At 42.4% G+C, this 21,421-nt stretch overlaps 2 protein-coding genes and 1 long non-coding RNA gene across 9 annotated transcripts in view; 1 reads left to right on the forward strand and 2 right to left on the reverse strand.

The window, feature by feature from the left end:
• The window catches only part of LOC310749660 (tigger transposable element-derived protein 1-like), a 462,962-nt gene that overhangs the window by 311,542 nt on the left and 129,999 nt on the right, over positions 1 to 21,421 (forward strand). The gene's annotated exons all lie outside the window — the stretch shown is intronic.
• MEGF11 (multiple EGF like domains 11) overlaps positions 1 to 21,421 on the reverse strand; it is a 331,350-nt gene that overhangs the window by 237,117 nt on the left and 72,812 nt on the right. For all 7 annotated transcript variants that reach the window (XM_083586294.1, XM_083586295.1, XM_083586293.1 and 4 more), the window contains exons 2-5: positions 14,803 to 14,907; positions 11,171 to 11,294; positions 4,338 to 4,439; positions 2,891 to 2,991 (exon numbers count right to left, since the gene is read on the reverse strand). In XM_083586294.1, coding sequence (XP_083442420.1) covers positions 2,891 to 2,991; positions 4,338 to 4,439; positions 11,171 to 11,286 — 319 coding nt within the window. In that variant the 5' untranslated portion in view covers positions 11,287 to 11,294; positions 14,803 to 14,907. The remainder of the gene's footprint in view (positions 1 to 2,890; positions 2,992 to 4,337; positions 4,440 to 11,170; positions 11,295 to 14,802; positions 14,908 to 21,421) is intronic.
• LOC310749843 overlaps positions 1 to 21,421 on the reverse strand; it is a 313,237-nt gene that overhangs the window by 237,117 nt on the left and 54,699 nt on the right. The window lies entirely within an intron of this gene.

The raw sequence follows: 21,421 nt of genomic DNA on the forward strand, positions 1-21,421 counted from the left end.
GCTACTACTAATGAAAGAAGAACCAATTAGTCTTTAATCTAAAACTTCAAAAAAATGGAAACTTTTTTTAAAAAGTAAGCACTTTTGATCATTTTATGCTCCATGAGATTTGGTATCCCCTCGTCACACACTATTAACTCCAGTTAGCGCCAACAAAAGTGGCTTTACAAGGTCAAGTGAAGGGAGAACGCCCAGTCCTATGAATGGCCACCTTATGATAGAACGCCTCTGCCGGACTTCAGCTGTGCATTTAATTTGCGTGATTTCAACCATAGACAGTCGAAAGCCAGTTGGTTGAAATTCTGCAGGCAAGGAAGAAAGCTGAAAAGCTCTTTCCAGGCAGGGAAAGACTGGCTTTTAAAGTCTGTGTATTGCTAGGGTGACAAGGCCTGCTGAATGCACCAGATTCAGAAGGCTAGGGAAGCTTATGCAGGGGCAGTTTGGATATATGCGTTTTCGTGTATACACTGAATTCTTGGAACCAAGCTGCCATGTAGAGTGGCGGAGGGAGGGAGGGAGGTAGACAGACAGATTGATGATAATGGAGGAGGAGGAAAGCAGATCTGACTCCAATGGCATCAGAGGAAGTCACTGGTGATGAAAAGCAAACTTTTTTAGTTTCTGGTCCATGGTCTTTCCCAGCTTTGGAGGTGCTGATACAACTTTTTTACAAGGGTGCAAGGGAGCCTAGGTAAGCCTCTGGGCTCAATCCCTGTCTTCTCCAAATTAAAGAGGGCCTCAAAACTGGGGAGGCCTTCAGCTGAGAGCCCAGAGAGCTGTCACCACCACCCATAAGAGGAAACATTGGCAGCAAAATCTCCTTTCAGATATACAGGAAATGACTGGTACTTGGTGGGGTGGGGACAGAAGAGATTAAAAGGACCTTTCTGGGTATGAACTTGCAACTGAACATCCACTGGCAGAGAATAGACTTTGCTCCATCCAGAATAAAGGGTTTTGTTTATCTCATCTTATTGCAGGAATCAACATTGTGTTTACACATCAGAGATGAGGAGCGAAGCAGTTGGCTTTTCAGAATTCCAACCTGTATGACAATGAGATTTTAGAGACTTTGCATCCATAAACCATGAGGGCTAGAATCTTTCCCGTAAAAAATAATACTGACACTTTAAGAACGCGACTTTAAAAAAGCAACAAGACAAAGTCACAGGAGTTGGCAACCCGGAGAATTTAAAATTACTGTGTGCATGTAGTTAGCGATATAATTAGCCACATAACTCAAGCGTGCAACCGCTGTCCGACTGACTTTGCTACATTTAAGCGAACCGTTTCCGGCATGAAACATCCATCATTCCTTATCAGGAAAACAGGCCTGGGAATTGTGGCAGCATAACCAACTATTAATTCTATGAAAAGCAATTTTCAAACTACATTTTAATGTGCTATTTACAGGAGGCTCTCTCTGTAATACTTGCAATTCCCTGGGATGCAAATTTCACACTTGTTATTTCAAGCAGGGCCCAAAAATATTAAAATGAAATCAGTATCTTCCGAGGTAACACAGTGAAATAACCAGGCAGCTCAGCCTTTCCCATTCCAGTGCCCTCCAGATATTTTGGACTTCAAATTCCCATCAGCCCTAGCTGTGTGGGTTGTTGTCAGAGAGGATTTATCACCAAAGAACCCACACAAATTGTATCTACAGATAGCATCAAAGTGGAGACCTGGAACTTCAAGGAACCACTCACAACTCACCAGCCCATCTGGGGAATAAAGACTCCCCATTTCCATCTCTTTCCCCAATCTGCAAGGGCCAATGCTCACATGCACATTTGCCATTCATGCTTCAGAGGTGACCCACGTAGATCCCAGACCACTCCAATGACAGGGTCATCTACTGGGATGCCTTCCTTCAAAACCACCACCAGGTCTAGAACTGCAGGCACAACTCTCTGAAGATCTCTTGCAATTCTTGGTTGTCACGCCAAGAGCTTTTAAGCACACTATATGTGAATCTACCCTTGGGCCTGATCCAGCGGCTTCAGCTGGTGCAAAATCCTGCAGTCAGACTGCCGGTGGAGAAAGACTAGCACATCACTCCTGGGCTTAAAAGCTTGCACTGGCTGACCATACACTACCAAGTCAGGTTCAAGGCTCTTGTATTAATTTACAAGGCCCTCAACAACTTGGTTCCAGGATACCTTAAGGACCACATCACTCCCTTCTATCCCTGCCTGATCACTGTGGTCTTCGGGGGAGTCACTGTCAGTGGTCTCCCATGGTTCAGATGCATGACTCATTCATATCCACCAGGGACCATGTGTTCAGGATTATGAGCTCACTTTTACGGAACTCCCTTCCAGTTGTTCAAAAAGGCCTCTCTTTCTGTTGAACTTGAACTGAGTACTTAAAAAAAAATAAAAAAAATTCAGCAGCTATTTTGACTGAACTCTGGGTTTTTTTATAGTTTTAACTGATTTTTTAAACCTTTCCTTCATTGAATTAATTCTACACAACTTAAAGATTTTTGTAATTAAGCAGTATATATATTGCTGAAATAAATAAAATAAGCAGGTGAGCTGGATATCCTGACTCAGTTGGGTTTGGGCAGGTCAGCATCCTAGGGAGCTGTCCAGAGTCCTGAAAGTACCCTCAGCTGACAAGCTGTTTCCTGCTTCCTTCCACTACTCCAGGTGGGTTACCCCAGACCTTGCACTGCAGAAAGAAGAGATGGTGCACAATGCCAGTGCCCCTTCCCTGCTGCCCAGTACTGCTGGCCTGCTGGTACCACAAACTCACTGCCTGCACAGCAATGCAAGCTGTAATTTAAATTTCAATTCACACACCTGGAAAGTTGGGCAACAACTGTATAAAATGGTCCAGTGCCAGCACCACATCCCTACCAACCCAGCAAAACTCATGTACATACGGATGCAGAAGTCTCCGCTCTCGTAATATCCTGGGCAGCACTGCGATCGTCGCCGATACATAGTCCTCAGTCCCCTCCGATATGCTGTCTTATAACTTATTCTAAATTGTGAGATAGAAAGAACACATTGGAAATCAATGCTCACACTCAGAATACTATTTGCACTGTGTTACTGCCTGGAGGGTATGTTCAATAATTACTTTCAAATGTTTTTTGATATATATATTTTGTGTGTGTGTGTGTGTGTGTGTATGTGATCAATACAGATTTCAAACTCTACAGTTCATACTCTAAAACAATTTTCTCTGTGTGTCTCTCTCTGTGGAAATAAGAATGTCAAAATCCATTGCCTGCCTCTAAAAAGGAACAGGAGTGAAATTTGGTTCCTGTCCACATTTTAATGTGAACCTGCCTGCTTTGCACTTCCTGAACCCATCTGTGAACTGTAGTGCAACTCATATTTGAACTTGAAATTAAATATATTGCTGCTACAATGCAGAAAACTAGTCTGTTTTATATTACAGATAATCCGTGAATGTATGCTCATCGTTTGATGACTGCAATTATCAAGTGATGGCTTCCATTTGAACAGACATTCTTGCTGTAGCATCTCAAAGAACCAAGTTTTTCACTGAAGTCAATGATTCATAGCTGCAGTCATCCAACACGTATACTTCCATCAGTAGTAAAAAAAACCAAACCTAAGTTATGCATGCACATGTGTGATTCAGGGCTCAGTTAAGAACACAGGAAGAGCCCCAGTGTATCAGGCCAAGTCAGCAAATGTCACCACATCTTACTGTAGCAACTCCCAAAGTTTAACTTGTGGTGTGTGAAGTATTGCTTCATTTGTCTACCCTAAACCTCACAACATTCAGCGTCACTAGATGGCCCTTGGTTCTAGGAGAAAACCTTCCCTGTCCACTTTCTTAATCACCATGCATAATGCATCATTTTAAACAACTCTATCATTTCTCTCCCCACACCCCTTCCTTACTCACCTTTTTTTCTAAACTAAAAACCCTCAAATGTAACCTTTCCTCACAGAGGAAGGTGCTCTTTTGAGTTCTTCTTCTCTGCACTTTCCCCCCAGGATATTTACATTTCATTCCTTCTGAATTGGGTGACTTAAGTTTAAATCCAAATTTTATGTTTTGTTCCAAAAAAGGTAAAATAATAATAATAAACCCAAATTAGCTGCAGATTTACAATACCAAATTGGTCATGTTTTCAACAACAAAAAAGAAAAAGAAAAAAAGAGCAAGTTCTCTGGAAAAAAAAAATTCCATTTCAGCCTCTTTAATTTTGCAGGAGGATTCTGGCAAAGAGAGGTCTATATTTATCCTCAGCATCTTGAGAGCATCACCGAGGCTTAGATAAAAAGAAGGCAATGTGGAGAAGATGAAACGGTAGAGGGAGATTGAAATATCTTCCGATCGCCACTTACCTGTGTCGAGTGCACTTGAACCAGTTCAGGATATCCGTGCATCTTGTGTAATAGATCTGATCAAAGGGATGTGAGTACGATTCCTGAACAGTCACGGCATAGCTGGAAGCAGACAATGAAAGGGGGAGAAAAGGTGGGTCATTAGCTTGTAAAAGCTCCCCCTGCCCCTCTCTCTCGCTCATATATTAAAGCTCCTGCTCTCCGCAACATGTGAAGGTTACAAGTCACAGCAAATCACTCTGCCCCTCCAAGGTCTCCCAAAGACCCAGCATGTATTTGTTTGGAATATTTATCCTTTTTTTACTTGCAAAAACAGGAACAGAGAGCATACTTAACCCTGCTCCCCTTGTCCCACTTACAACTGCGTACCAAATACAGCATGTATACATATACCGTATGACTTTCCTTCCACCCTTTTCCTGCTTCCTTTGCTTTTCTACTGCTCTGCATAATCCACATCTTTTTAATCATCCAATTTGTTATCTATTAAAAACCTCTATCTCTTTCAACTCTGCTGGATTTACCTGAGACCTGCTAGGCTATGTATTTGTTCATACTGGCTCTTGAAATATTCAATAAACATGATCCGTTCCTCCTTGTATTCCTTATCTCCATTTTCTCTTATACTTGTTTGTCAGACCAGCCAGTTCAACATGTTCAAACATTTTACACTGCCATTCTTCCTTAGTGGGTACTATACTTGTTCTCCACCTTTGTGCCAATAAGGTTCTAGCTGCAGCAGTGGCATATAGCAGGAATGTCCAACAGGTCGATCGTGATCTAATGGTAGATACCCGTGAGGTGGTGGTGGTGGTGGTTGTTAATGTATTTTTATTAAAGATTTTCTTGGTTTACAAAAGTATGTGCAATCTCTCTCTCTCTCTTTTTCCCCCAAGTAACATTTTTTACAGATCAGTTTCACTTGTTGAGACATTAGGAAGAAAGGGGGGAAAGAGGTGGAGCGGGGAAAGGTGGTTTTGGTAGATTGTAGCCTGCATCAGAAGAGGACTTCCCCAAATCAAATCCCGAATGACCTACTTTAATTGTTTTAGGTTCTCCGAGGCACCAAACAATGGTCAACCACCAGCAAAGGTAAGGCTGTCCAGGGTTTTTAAAAAGTTGATACTGAGCTAATTGGTCTAATAACACATGAAAGCTAGATAGATGCTCACATTGGCCAAAGCTTTTTCAGATCAAGAAATAAGTGAAAGATTATGTCATGGACTGGCTGAGTGCACAGGAGTGGTAGGAGACACCAGCTGGGGAACCCCCAAGGGAACTGCTGGGGAAAGACAGCTCAGAGCCAGGGGACTGGTGGTCGGACAATGAAGAGTGGTAAGAGGGAGAAGACTGGGAGGAGGAAGCTGAAGAGGCAACAGGTTTTAGTGAGCAGGAAGAGGCTGCAGCAGAGAGCAGTCCAGAATCAGAGACAGAAACAGAAGCTTGGAGAGGAGGGAGGCTCGGAGATTGAGATGTGGAAGGCTACTGAAGAAGCCAGGGGGTCTCCGGCTCCTCCTGCGACAAGCCCTTCTCCCTTCTGGTCTTCCATAACATGCAGAGAAATGAAGTGAGCAGAGCAAAGAGAGACAAGATGAAGGAGCCTTAGGCTGCTGGGGAAGGAACAGGGGGAGGAGCCTTAGGGAGCTGTGGGAAAGCAGGGACCTTCAGTCTTCGCAACTGCCTCATTGGGACAAGACCTCCTGGGAAGTGTTACTGTGATCACCAGCCCTGTGCTGTTTTGGTTCCTTTGAAAAAGAATTAACTTCACTGACACCAGGTGTATTATTGCTGACCTGCCCCTGACTCTGGCTCCTGATGAATTACTTCTCATATTAGCTGCCATAGATTGCTAGAAAGGCCATCTTTAATTTAAAGAAATCACTCCATTTTTAAGTACGAAGGACCCTGGTGGGCTATTAAAAACAAGTTCAAAAAACATTTTTTTGCAACCATGCCTTCAGTCACCTTGCTTTTGGTGAAGTTTGGCATGCCTGCCCCACTGGATCAATGTGTTTTATTTGCGTTAACATAACTTATTGTTATTATGTTTGTTATATTGTACGCCACTCAGGTATTATTTCTTAATGAATAATGAATAATAAATGAATGATAATGAATAATGAATAATAAATAAATACTGAGACATCAGAACCAAAGCAGCAGCCCCCACCCCACCAAAAACAATGTGTGTCCTTAATTTGCAGGCCTGCAGGCTGAAACTGGCCGCCATCCAGTTAAACCAGTATTCATTTCTGGGCTTACTGATGGCTACGAGCTGTGGAAGTGGGGGCTGTGTTGGGGGAGACATCAGGTTCCAAGTACTGGACAAGTCACAAACTGCCCTCACGATGTGGAACACTGAAAGAACAGGCAAGTGATTTTCAAAGCTTTGTCTCTGACACGGAGCTTCTGAACCAAGAAAAAAGGAAATCTTGTAAAGAGCAATGGAAAAATGTAAACTGATTGAAGCTTGCCACCATTAATAAAAAAGAAAGGAAGAGGGATTGGGGGGGGGGGAGGGAGTTCTATGCCCTCACATAAAACCATATCAGATATTCTTCCTCCTGGGACTGTTCAGCTTTTACTTGTGTACAAAAAAGGCTAATTAAAAGCACATATTAACATAATGCTGTCGAGGCTTCCCGGCACTTCATTCTGATGATGAAGGCACAAGCACCGCAAAATGATGGGCACACCAATCAAACACAAGGCTTTTTTATATTAGAAACAGGAAAGAGGTCTCTGGGGCTTGATTTTTCACTTTTGCTCATTTTAAACAGAACCTATTTTAATCCAAGATAATTTGTAGCAGAAATTAACCAGTAATTGAGAACCATAAATTGTGAGTTAAGCAGCGGGTTCTCTGTTTGTTTGTTTATTCCCTGAAAAACTTTAGCATTGCGTCAACCAGTAAAATGGGAGGGGTAGCCAATGCCACAGAAGACAAAATCGGGATTCAGTATGATCTTAACAGGCTGGAGAACTAGGCCAAAAATAACAAAATGACTTCCAACAGGGACAAATGTAAGGGTCTGCACTTAGGCAGGAAGAACCAGTTGCACAAATATGAGATGGGAGACACCTGGATTGCCAGTAGTACATATGAAAAGGACCTAGGAATCTCAGTAGACTACAAGCTTAACATGAGGTAACAGTGTGATGCAGCAGCAAAAAAAGCTAATGCTATTCTAGGCAGCACCAACAGAAGTATATTGTTCTGATCAAAGGAAGTAATAGTCCTGCTCTGTTCCGCCTTGCTCAGACCACACCTGGAATACTGTGTCTAATTCTGGGTACCACACTTTAAGAAGGATGTTGACAAGTTGGAGTATGTGCAGAGGAGGGCGACTGAGATGATCGAAGGACTGGAAACCAAGCCTTATGAGGAACGGATGAGGTTGGGTGGCCATGTGTCATGGATGCTTTAGTTGAGATTCCTGCATTGCAGGGGGTTGAACTAGATGACCCTTGGGATCCCTTCCAACTCTACAATTCTATGGTTCTATTAGTCTAACCTAAGCCTATTGCATGTGGGTTCAGCAAGCACTCAATCATGGGTCTGCTCCATCCTGGGTTTTGAAAGAACATGCAAGAAATCTGCATGTAAGTTGTACACATTTTCCTATACATTTTGGCCATAAAACGCACATTTTTTTCAAAGCTTTCCAAATTTTTTCAATACAGCTCCTCCCTAAAATATGCATTTCAAAGCAAAATTTGTATTTTTGTTCACACTTTTTTCACCAATAGCCCTACACAGCACTTCCCTTACACGCTTTCCTTAGTTTAAGGGGTTGTTGTAAGGATGTAAAACACTGTAGATTATTTTTTTAAAAACCCATATTTAGTAAATCCTATTACTACTTATTAATACAGTGTCTTGCTTTATAAAACAGCAGCCTTTGTGGGGGTTAAGCACTGTAGATTATTTTTTTAAAAACCCATATTTAGTAAATCCTATTACTACTTATTAATACAGTGTCTTGCTTTATAAAACAGCAGCCTTTGTGGGGGTTAAGCACGCTGTGTCGAGACAGAGTAGGTTTGGAGATCACCTTCAATGCCTGTCAGTCTGTTTCTATTGATTGCTCTGCTGTCAGGGTTCAAAAGTATTACCTCCAGGGTCCTGAAACTCACTTAGTTAAGAGGATTGATATGTACCTGTCAGGGAACTGCCATCGGAGCCAAGAGTGGAGGTAAGGCTCCCCAACGATGCAGGAGAAGGGACCAGCAGGGAGAGAGAGAACACTTCCTTTGGGGAAGGAAATCGGCGTGACACCAGGAAGAAAGGGGAGCAGGGAAGGACTTCGGAGAGATGGCTCCAAGACTCTTCCACAGAGACCAGCGGGGAGAGCCCAGGACCTCCGCTGGCCACGCCCACTCTGCGCAGAAGACTTCCGCGCAGGGAGGCTAGGCGGAGACTTGGTGTCAAAGAGCTTTTATGTTGGAAGAAGTTCAGGAAACGCCCACTGACGGATTCTGCCAGTGACTGACACAGCCACGGAGAAAGGGCTGTCCAGCCAGGGAAAAGTTTAGCCAGACAACGTTGCCTAGAGCAGCAGCCCCCTTACGCACGAGCAACCCCCAATTCCCTTTACAGTACCTGAGCTCTGCAACATGGGGGGCCTAAATGAAGACAATCCAAGGGTTAACGCTTAGTCCGAACCTGCCATTTGCCTGAGAGCAGAAGCTCTTTGGATTCAGAGGCCTTACCGTGATAGCCAACATCAGAAATGATTGTGGCCACATTTTAAGCAGGGACAAATCTGTCAATTTCAGTCTTCTCATTTTCCCATTCTTAAGTTCAGTTCTCCACATTTCCACATTTTTTTTTTGGAAGTCCTCAAGAAAATCCGCCAGTGTTTTAGTGAGAATTTCTCCTGATATACACCATTTTTGCCAAGGACTATCTCCCAATACAATGCATTTTTTTACTAATATATGCATAGTTTCGCCCTGGGCTTTTTCCCCCCAGCCAGAACTCATCAGAGCTCAGCTCCAGCACCTCTCAGGTGGGTTCCATCGCCATTCTAAGAGAACAAGGTTCATGGTGAGCTTCAGCACCATTTTTCTAGAAAAATAGCCCTGGGTTCCCCCAATATACACATTTTAATCCACCTTATTTGGTTGGCCTTATTTGGTTGGAGAATGGCAGTGCAAAATTCAGAGAAATGCAAATGCCAAAGGGTTAAGTACATTGGTTCCCACCTTGTTTCAGGAAGTGCAAGTTAGAGAGTTTCATGCCAAAATGTATTTCTCCCCCACTCCTACTGGAAAACCTGTGTGTGTGCAGGAGTATACCCTACAGTGCTTTGGGCACAGGGCTTTAAGCACCTGGTTTTGTCAGCCAACAAAATGTCAGCCCTAAGAGCTGACCTCTCTTTTGTCTGCGCGGGGCAATGAGATATCCTGCTGGCAAATATGCCAAAGCGGAATGTATTTAGACTACTCTTTTATTAACATAAACCCCCTCGTCATCTTGATTATTATTTTATGATCCTGTTTGCTCCTCTTGACCTCACCCTAACTCAATCTCTTTGGGCTGATTTATTACCATCTAAGTATCACAGTCATCTTGGCCGGGGCAGCCAATCAATTCTGGTATTTAATTTTTGTTTCTCCTTGATTGGGTCTCTGGGTTGCTGACTCCCTTCACACAAAATCAATACTGTATTCCTGGGCTTGAAATGTACTTTGCTGTGCAACTGCAAACAATACCAAATCACAGGCTCCATCTCCACCCACGTTTGCCCTCAAAGCCTGTTGTGCTGCGTGATCAACATCCTTAAAAAAAAATTTTAAAAATGCGTGCACACAACACCTTAATAAATCTAAGCATAATGAACTTCAGAATGCCACTAAGAGCTGTTTACGTTACTTAAAGAAGATTCATATTCATTATAGCATAAGGTGAAACACATTTTAAAGAGCCTGTTCTTGGATAAAACAAGCAAGACTGTGCTTAGCTTAAGAGCCTTACGGCAGAAAAGTGGGACCTACGTAGGAAGTTGCTTTATACAGAGTCAGACAAATGGCCCATCTGGCTCATTGTTGTCTACACTGACTGGCAGCAGCTATCCATGGTTTCAGGCAGAGGTCAATTCCCAGCTCTACCTGGAAATGCTAGGCACTGAAACTGGGACTTTCACGCAAAGCAGAAATTCCAAAGGTGACAAATCAGTCAGATAGTTTGCCCTACAACATCTAAAGGTTACCCGGCTTTGGATGAAGAAGATGGATGCCTCATATTCCTCCCCTTTTGGAAGTTATGACCACATGAGCAGCAACCTCAGCTTAACAAGTCAGTAATGTCTGGCACAAGTCATTTCAGGTATTCAGAAATGTTACCTCTTTGTCATGACTGGAACACTTATGTAGCTGGTCTATAGGAGGATTGTTGAAGTCACCCACAATGATAACAGTTCCTTGACTGCATTCCTCATATCAAGATCTCTATCAGCATTTTGACCAGGGGGACAACAGCACAACCACAGCTGGGGAAATGAGACTCCTCTGAAGGCAGGTAGTGCACACACAAGAGAGAACTCAAACTAAACTCCTCCAGGCATGCCTCCAATCTTGCAGCACTGTTCATAAGAGGACACTGTTCTACAATGGGAGATCTGCTCTCAAGGTCCTCCTCAAAAATGAGGTGGATTGTGACTGAGAAGGGGGTCCTCAACTGTGGGTCTGTGGAATTCTCTGCCCAAGGAAGGCTCAGTGTGTCTTGACAACATTTTTATTCCAGTTTTGTATCGAACTATGTTGAGAACTGCTCTACAAATGAAGTGGTATACAGAGGTTTTTAAATCTGCGAGGGAGCAACATTTTACCTTTCCCAATGGCTGCAAACATTTGGGTCATCTGGATTTAAGGAGATGGTGGTTTTCAGAAGGAGAGACAGGGCAAGGACTTTGAGATTCCACCACAGGAGGAGGCAGAACATCATCGCTGCTTCTAAGCAAAGGAGAGAAAAGCATTAAGACAAACAATTGCTTCCTAGTATCATAATTAACCAGTTATAGCTTCTGGTACATTTTATGCCAGTCTGGTGTAGTGGTTAGAGTATTGGAGTTGGAGTGTTATCATCTCTCGGCCTAAAAGATGTGCTACCCAGCACGTCAGGAATCAAAGCTTTAAAAAAAAAGAAAAGAGAAAACTGAAGGCCAAAGCATCTGTTGGCATTAATTTTCTCCATTAGCAATGTGTTCTTTCCGCAATTCCTATGCTCATTTTTTTTTTAAAAAAAAAAGATTTCCTTAAAGTGAACCACTGAGGCATTTTAATAGCTTACTTCTACACTCACCCAAGACAGAAACCAGCTCTTGTTAATTTGAACGGAGTTTGCAAGTGTCAAGCACAAGGCTGCCAAATCTGCCTCCAAAACATGGCTACTACAGATTATGATTGATTGACAGAAAATCAATTGAATTTTCAGGACTTATTACGGAGTTCAGAGAAGAAATCCATTTGCTTTTGAGGCACCATTTTAGAAAGTTCTCGTTCGACATAAAGCTTTAAGGGCTATCATATACTGTACCTGAGAGATAGACTGCAGCTCCCTGCCATTGCAATTAATGATGGCTGAATCTGCCAGTTACAAGTTGCCCTCCATTTCTCATTTCCCCCTATGTTTTAAGTTTAGTTTGTTACATTTCCCCCATTAGCTTGCAATTAAAAATATATATACTATTTTTTCCTCCTATTATACACATTTTTGTATGCAATTTTCCCTTATGCAAGTTAAAGTTATATTCACATATATACATGCACTTTATGAACACTTTCCCCTGATAAACACATTGTTGGTTGAAGAACTACACTGCAAAATTTCAGAGAAATGGTGTGGTGCTTGGGGTAGTTTTTTTGAAAGTGTGAATTAGGTAGGTTCATATCAAAACAAGAACTGGGTTTCTCCCTTTTCTGTAGTCATTCACTCCCAGGGATCTCGATGATGTTCTACATTCACAAAATACAAAATACAAATGACAAACGGCATGGTTGATGGTGCCCCCAGGGATAGAGTTTCCCTCCTTCTGGAGGACAAGCCAGAGCCTCACAGGTTTTTGCAGGGGATGCATGCAACCCTTTAAGGTCCTTACACATCTTTGGTGTTTAGGATGCAATGTGGCAGGACTGTCCTTAGAGCAATTCCCCTATGAGGAAAGACTGTAGCACTTGAGAATTTTTAGTGCAGAGAAAAAGCGAGGAACAGGTGATATGGCAGAGGTCTATAAAATTATGTGTGGCATGGAGAAAGCGGACAGAGAAGGAATTGAGATTGTCTATTTTATTAGTAGCTTGCATTAAGAGTTTTGCTGCACATTTTGTAACATCTGTTGTTGTTTTACTTTTGTATACGCTGCTTAGAATTTGGGCTTGCCGATCAGAGGGTTGGCAGTTCAAATCCACACAACGGGGTGAGTTCCTGTGACCCCAGCTCCAGCCTACCTAGCAGTTTGAAAGCACACCAGTGCAAGTAGATAAATAGGTACTGCTGTGGCAGGAAAGTAAACGGTGTTTCTGTGTGCTCTGGTTTCCATCACGGTGTTCTGTTGCACCAGAAGCGGTTTAGTCATGCTGGCCACATGACCTGGAAAGTTGTCTGTGGACAAACGCCAGCTCCCTCAGCCTGAAAGCGAGATGAGTGCCACAACCCCATAGTCACCTTTGACTGGACTTAACCGTCCAGGGGTCCTTTACCCTTTTTTTTTTACCTTTTATAGAAATAGTCTAAATAAATAAATAAATAAATAAATAAATATGTTCACCATAGAAAAGCATTGTATTACTTCAACAAGCCTTCCACAACTTGCGACCCTCCAGATGTCTTAGCCTACAACTCCAATCAGCCAAAGCTAACATAATGTTGAAGTTGATGCAAGTTGGAGTCCAAAACATTTGCAGGGCACCAGGTCAACAGAGGCAGCTGGAGGAGCTAGTCAAAAAATGCAGCAAGTCTATGTTTTGACGCCAGATACCATGTCAGCAATGCATAAATGGCACCAAGAAATAACTAAAATAATTAAAACACCTATACATGCTTTCCCTCAGTTTTCTTTGTTGAACATGTAGACTGACCAAAGGCCTTTTTTTTTTTAAACCAAAGATCTTCTTACATGGATGCTGGTAGCTGCCTAGATTTCCATAGTGCAACGTTGGAAAGCACTACATAATTTGAATATTTCCTTATGGGCTCCTGCCATTGCAGGAAAAATAACACATAACTACATGCTTCCAAGGGAAAAGAGGGCCCTGAACATTTCAATTCTGTTTGGTGGGATTTTATTTCTTCTGTTTCAGATATGGATATGCAACAATCACTCCCAGAGTGATGTCAAGAAACACGGTTGTCTCGAGTTAATGTCAAGTGTAATTATTCCTCATGCTTATAACGGTATAGGAGCTGCCTTGCTTGGGGTATGCTAAGTTGATCAGTTATGAAATATTATTAAAATCAATAACAAAGTAAGGCAAAAATGACCAAGTCTCTCTCTGTCAAGAAACTTCAGAAAGCTAAAATCCAGAGCGGCTGCCATTTCATGCACAAAGCACTTTGTAGCAAGAAGAGGCATGAGCAAAAAAATAAAATAAAATCAATCCTAAGGGAGGGAGGAAAGGATGGTAACTTAGTAGAAATGTTAAGATGAACACTAAGATTAGTGGGTTAGTGGAGAGAAGGTATTTTCATCCCGTTATAATGAAACTGGCAATGAATGGCTTGGTGTCAGTGAGAAAGCTGAGGTAATAAAGTTAAAAGAGAGAGAAAGGAGGCCTAACCATTTGGAAGTGATGTGATGGATAATGGGAACACACAACCCAATCAGCTATAATTAACAAAAACACATCATGTTGTGAATTTTTTTCCTCAGAACAAGACTTTTCTCTCAGGCACTGCTTCACTCTGGCCCATCCTTTGGCCCAGTTTTGACCTGAAGTGGTCAACCTCTTGTCAGGCTGTTGTCACTTCAGATGGCGGGCTGGGGTTAAAAAGACTTCATACAAAAAGATTCCTTGGATATAGAAAATCAGTATGTCAGGGTTTTCCATGGGCCTCAGCCTAGCCACCGTCCTAAGGTTTACCACCTCAGTGAAAACAAGGCCTTTTTTTTCTCCTGAATCGCAGCCGAAATCTGATTGTGCCTTACTTTGTTTCACTTTATTTATTGAAAGGGGTTTTTTTGGGGGGGGGGAATTTACATTGGAAAAAACCCAGTCCTTGCTAATGAACTTAAAATCTAAAAGACATGACAAAAAAGGGAAAGGATTCACAGAGAAGAAGGGTAACAATAAACAGCTAACTCAAGCACTAGTTCATTGTTATAGTGTTATTGTAATAACCCCTGTAATGGAAAGATTGGCCACCTGTCAAATATGTCCAAAGTAAGCTCTGTTTATGTTGTTTAACTGAAACAAAACAAAAAGCAAACTAAAAGTTGAATTTGCAAGTTTTTAACAGTCTCACCTCAGTGTGCTGTAAATCCCTTGTGGCTATGAATCCATCAAGTATTCAGAGTTCATTGGCAAGAAAAAGAACCACTCTGCAGGCTTTTCAGACGTCCTTCAGAAACTGCAGAGAGAGAAATACACAGCTGAACAAAGGGAAGGAGAAGAAGTGAATTAAAAAACAGGTGTAGATAGGTGTCTTGACGGAGGAAATCCCTACTTGCAAATATTTGCTCAAGTAATGCCAGAGTGAAATTATGCTGGATGTACCAGCGACCAGATGACCAAAATGAGGATTTTTCAAATGCAAAAGCTAATCAGCATTTCCTATCACATTCAGGTTAAATATTTAAAAAGTGGGGGAGTAAGGAATGGGGAATAAAGCTAGGAAACAAGAATAAGGAAGATCAGGACAGACATTTAGGGCTCTCTCCAAATTAGAGGGAGGCTGTTGGAGGATATTCTGCAACATGTCATTAATGTAATAATACTGCATTAGTGATGGGTTTATACTGGACTGTCCACACATCATTCTGTTTTATTAGATGTTTTGCCATGCTTTCCCAGTGCTATTACATTACTGCTGTCTGAAGGGACACTTGCGGGCTGCTGCCCAACAAAAGCAGAACAAAAAATAAACCAGAACATTTTGTGGTATAAGAAGTTAAAAGATTTCAGCAAGAAATTATGGGACATGCAGAAAATGGAAATGAAGCAGTATGTCTGCCTCAGAACTTTTGCAGGCACAAACAGTGTTGAAATTGAAATAGTGTAGGAACTTCCCAGTACCATCACAAGCACAAATCATCATGAATGCATACTGAAAGAGACATCTGGAAGAGCCCTATATAGACTGAAGAGTGACTTTAAGGTTCAGGTTGAAAGAAGCAATGGTGAGCCACATTCCCAGTTATTTATTTATTTCAAACCTTTTAAACCAACTTTCCACACAGAACTAGGATATATTAGTTATTGTAGAATGGAGAAGGGGGACTATACGCATAAAGCAAAGAACTGACTGTTTGCGGATCTTTGTAGCCCATCCAAGGACTACAGGAAAGCATAGAGGAGTTCCCAGTCCCCACATTCTGTTCTCATTTCAATCCCTTAAGAGATGGGTTAGACTAGACCACATGGCTCTCTCTGAAAATCAGCCAGTAACTTTCTAGCCTCCTAGACCTTTGGTTAATTAAATAATAAATGGCCTTTTAAACTGCGGGGCAGTATTGGTTTTGTTACTATGTTATGCATTTAAGTTTTTTATATTGTAAACTGCTCTGTAATCCTCAAATGAAGGAGGGTATAGAAAGTTAATAGATAGTGTGTATCTCTCCTAATATTTGTATGCAATTTTCCCTAATATGCACAGGTTTTCAAAACCATTTTGCCCAGCACATAACACAGTTTTGTATGTTGTCTTCACTAATATATACATTCATATGAACACTTTACCCCAGTCTATATGCATTTTTGTACTTGGCTAGAGAACTGCACTGCAAAATTTGGAGATGTGTGAATTTCAGAAGACAGCTGCATTTTGGTTCGTGTGTTGTTTCAGAAGGCACAGATTAGGCGATTTGTCTTTAAATGTGAACTGAGTCAAATTTCTCCCTTGTCCCATCATATGTCAGGGTTGCTCTCTTGCACGTTCCAACAATAACTCAACTGCACAACAATATCTGGTTAGTCTTTTCCCTTGTGCAATATTCCACCAAAACAACCCATACACTGCTAAGTGACTTTAACTTAGAGCTCAACCATACCTCTGTTTGTCCCGTGCCTGGACATCACAGATCCGAGCAGTTTTGTCTTTGCCCTATTGCCTTCCCTTGGAAAACCTGCTCTTTGGCAATAAATCAGAACAAATGGCAATCCTTGGGAAAATCTATATGCTGTTTGCTCCGATTCAGTGCTAAACCATCAGTTTTCCTGGGGTGAAGCAGAGGAGCAAACAAAGTATGGACAAGCCCTTAGTTTCATTGGGTTGTATCCAATGTAGTACAGTATACTAAGAAGTTTGGAAGCTAAAGAACAGGGAATACACATGATAAATAAATATTTAAATAAATATTTTAAAGTAGTTACTTGTTTTAAAGCCACAGGTAGGCAAGAAAAGCAAGTGAATTAAAACCCAACTTTTGGCTGCCGATCCACAACAGTCCCTGCGTTCAGATGCTTGCATGATTCAGTAGGAGATGCATATTTCTACTTATCCCAAAAATGTCAAAGGATACTGGGGGAATATGTAAGTCTGGAGGGTGTGCGAGTAGACACTGCATTAAAGAAGTACAAATTAATATTTTTCTTCCCTGACTTTTAATGCTAATGAATTCATTCGACTCTTCAAGAGGAACTCCCAAGATTGTAATTTAAATCAGATCAAGATTTCTGGACATTAAGCACTAAATTCCCAAAGACATTTTATGAAAATGGATCAGGAATGTGAGATTCTTTCGGATGGAGTGGGAGACATAATCCTCCTCCTTGCCCAATTTCAAAGAAATTGCTGCTGGAGAAACAGAGTACAGGTGCACCGAGTTGTCCGTGGAGGAAAGAATACATTAAAACCAAACTCAAGCTCAAAGACTAATGACCAAGAAAACCACAGAGTTGTGCAAGAGAGTCTTAAATACTCATCCTCTCTCAAGGTTTCTGTATATGAGATAATGAACCGCCGAATCACAGCATAGCTTACTGCTCACTAATGACCTCTTTCCTCAACCAGAGGCTGGGAGGGTTTCCTACAGCAACCCAGGGCTGTCTTTGAACTTTCACTTTAACCCCATTTACTCAAAACAACATTATTGTGAACTGGCTCTCTTCAAAAGGGAGACAAGCTGGATTCTGTTATTATGAGACTCCTAAGATGAGTGAGTCGTGATTAGAAGCATCAAAACCAATCAAAACAAACAAGTGGGAGCACACATATTTTGCACGTATATTGTTTGATCAGAATTTTTTATAATACGAGCGCTAAACAGGGGGAATTTTTTTAAAAATTAAAAAATGAGCATGCTGAGAAAACCAGAAGTGCTTGATGCTGGAAAAAGTATTCTGCAGGGGTAGCATGGGAAAGGAGATGGAAGCAGACCGTCCCCAATGACACTCACGGAAAAGCACACAGAAGTCAGTTCAGGAACTATTTCAAGACCAGTTCAGAAGAGGGACAAATTTTTCTTCGGGTTTGTTGCGGATTGAAATTTGTCACAATTCAGCAGGCTTTCCCAGGGAAAGCAGAGCAACTGAAAAACCCCACCTTTCTCAGACCCATGGTAACAGAGCGATACAAAATACTAGAAATCACAGGACAAATGATAGTGTGGATGGGCCAACGTGGGCATTTTTGCACCTACTTTTAAGTCTGTGGGATAAGTTATAATACTATTTAAATGGTGGACCACATTATTTCCTGTGCAACCTTCTACGGGCCACATGCTATTAGCGGGTGGGACCAGCAGCAGACGTAGGCTTAGCAATTAATGCTAATTTTACCTTTTACAGTAGGGTTGTTTACACACACACACACACACACACACACACACACACACACACACACACATCTAGGCAAGCAGGAAGCATTATCAGAGTTCAAGGACACATTCCAGCCAAGTACAAGCACTCAAGGAGGGTGCAAAGCAGGGCTGATGAGGGGCATGCCATGGAGAGCAGGTGGTGTGGCCAGAGAGTTATGGCCTAGGGAGGGGGCCTAGGGAGGGTCCTGAGGGCCTGACAGGAGTCCAGCTTCCCAGCTTGATAACACAGTAAGTGTAGGTAATTAAAAAGGAGGATTTATTGCAAAAACAAACAGATAGCTCCGGACAGCTCTAACAAAGCCTCCAGCATCATTACTCAAGATGACCCTTCTGAAGATTCCTTCCAGTGTCTACAGAATATATTGAACCAACGCCCCTTGTATCTCTTGTTTTGCTTCCTATCTAGAAGCCCTCCCATTCACTGACTCCTCGGACTTATTAGATTAGCTCCAGCCTCTCCCTTTTCTGACGAACTGTCTCCTTGTCTATTCATGCCTATTTGAGCTTCCGGTGAGCTTTGGCTGTGTTCTAGCCTGCTCTCAGCTACTGTCTTATCAGCCCGCCCGTCAAGGTCAGGAAGAGCCGAATTCTACAGCTGCCAGCTCTCTCCTGCCTGACCAACATCAAAGCCTCCCTGTTCCTGGCTGCTTTCTGCATTTGGCTGCAAACCTTCGCTTGGAGCTGGCTCATTCCTGACGGGGCTAGACAGAGAGTCCTGGAAGGCCTGAGGGTCCCTATACCTGATTAGGCAAGCCACTGATGAAAGCTCCAGTGTTGAACTGGCTCCAGTTGTTACCTCTGGATCACACTGAAGCTTTTGAATTTTGACATTCATTGTCAACACCTTATGGCGGTCTCCCCTTTCCAAGAACCAGCCTTTAATTTTCATAAGCTACTCCAGGGATGCAATGACAAATAGAAACACAACTGGATCCGACACCTATTGCAATTTAATTTTGCATAATTTCACTCATCTTTCATCTCCGGTAACGTCTAACTCATTTATTATCCATTGTTTCTCCCAAAGGCGGGGCTTCTTTCCAGGAAATTATTAGCAAAAGCACCTAGTTTTCCAGTAACAGGGCAGGGTGACAACAATCCATCAGAAAAATTGGTGGGCAAGTTCCTTCGAATTAATATGTCAAAAATATCAAGAAGCAGGAAGCAGTCAGAGTAGTGAGAGATGCAGACTAACCTAAACCATTCCCAGTGAATGCTGAAGCCTGAGCCTTTGTTTTGCAGCTGGATCACTGAGATCATCCAGAGGAGTGCTGTTACTTGTACCCCATGTTACAGAGGACCTACTGGCTTTCACTAGAAGATGGGCATTTAGTGCTGCAGAGATTCAGCAGACATCCTCCCTTGTTATTTCTGCTATTATGCCACAGGCAGCTTAGGTAATCTTACTATATTTATAGTACTGAAATATAGATTTTTGTATGTTGTTAGATTTTTGTGTGCTAGATCATTATGAAATTGTTACTATGTCATTGCTCTGTTATGTTATCATGTAATTGTTTTGTAGTGTTTGTTTGAAATGCATCCTTGTGTCTTTGTTGTAAGCCGCTTTGAGAGAGAGTGTGTGTGTATGTGTGTGTGGAAAGGGTAAAGGGTAAAGGGGACCCCTGACCATAGGTCCAGTGTGGCCGACTCTGGGGTTGCGGCATTCATCTTGCTTTATTGGCCCAGGGAGCCGGCGTACAGCTTCCGGGTCATGTGACCAGCATGACTAAGCCGCTTCTGGCGAACCAGAGCAGCACACGGAAATGCCGTTTACCTTCCCACCGGAGCAGTACCTATTTATCTACTTCCACTTTGACGTGCTTTCGAACTGCTAGGTTGGCAGAAGCAGGGACCAAGCAACGGGAGCTCACCCCATCGCAGGGATTCGAACCGCCGACCTTCTGACTGGCAAGTCCTAGGCTCTGTGGTTTAACCCACAGCGCCACCTGTGTCCCTTGTGTGTGGAAAAGTGGCATACAAATAACATGAATGAGTGAATCCTTGCTAGCTCCTGACTTTTGGGTGTCTCTTGGAGACCTTTTCATAAGGATAGGACAATGCACTTGTTTAGGGTTTTTATTCTTTGGATCAGACACTCAGTTTGAATCATTTCCTACTGTTTCTATGAGGCCATAGCTCTGTGGTGGAACACATGCTGTGCATGCAGAAGATCCCAAGTTTGACCCCGAGCTGCATCTTTAGGTAGGGCTAGGAGAGACTCCTGCCTAAAACCCTGGAGAGCCACTGCCAGTCAGTGTGGACAATACTGAACTAGAGGGACCAATGCTTTGAGTCAGCAATAAGGCAGCTTCATGTGTTCCTATGCAGTCTGATATTTTATTGAATATACTGTGCTCTGCACCACTGTGTTTTGTTGAACATGAACTGGTGGTATATAACCTGGCATCCCTAATGTGATGTTCATAGATACCCCTGTGCCCTCTGGTGCCTGTCAAGGGCTCCTGCCCCTCCTATTTATTTAAGTTGAGGGTTATGGTTTTGTGCCTGTGGTTATTTTGTTGAGGGGATGCCTGTTTTTAGGGTGTGTTGCCTGTTTGTTTTGTTTCTTTTAAAATCTGTGCTGCTTTGTAGGTATGTAAAAGTGTTTTGCTTATTTTCTGTAGGAGCGGGGAGAGTCTTAGAAGTTTTCTTCACAGTTTTCTTCTGTGAAATGGGAAAGTGCCCAGGGGGAAATAACCCTTACAATTTTCCAAAATGCCCCCTTGCTGCAGCATCACTCTGAGGCATTGTGGGAAATCCCTAAGGGAACTCCCAGGTACTTTTCAAAGGGAAGCACAGATCACAGGATGATAATTCTACTGCTGGTCCCTGACCTCTTCTGAAGGAGAAATACATCCAATATTCTGCTGAATGTGAATTATATTAATCAAATATGTTCCCGTTTCCCTCACAAGGAGTTCTAACCTTAAAAATAAACCAGAGCAGTTAGCAGCAAGTCAGCTGGCACAAAAATCAGCCTGGTCCAATCTAAAACAAGACAGGTTGCCACCCTACTGGTTTTATTATTTCTGGATTTATGATCTCAGTGCTTCCGTTGGCGCTGCGTTTTCAAACTGCCAGCAGACCTTCTCCCCCAAGGCA

Source organism: Podarcis filfolensis (assembly GCF_964270895.1).
Source record: "Podarcis filfolensis genome assembly, chromosome: 14".
In the NCBI taxonomy this organism is placed as follows: domain Eukaryota; kingdom Metazoa; phylum Chordata; class Lepidosauria; order Squamata; family Lacertidae; genus Podarcis; species Podarcis filfolensis.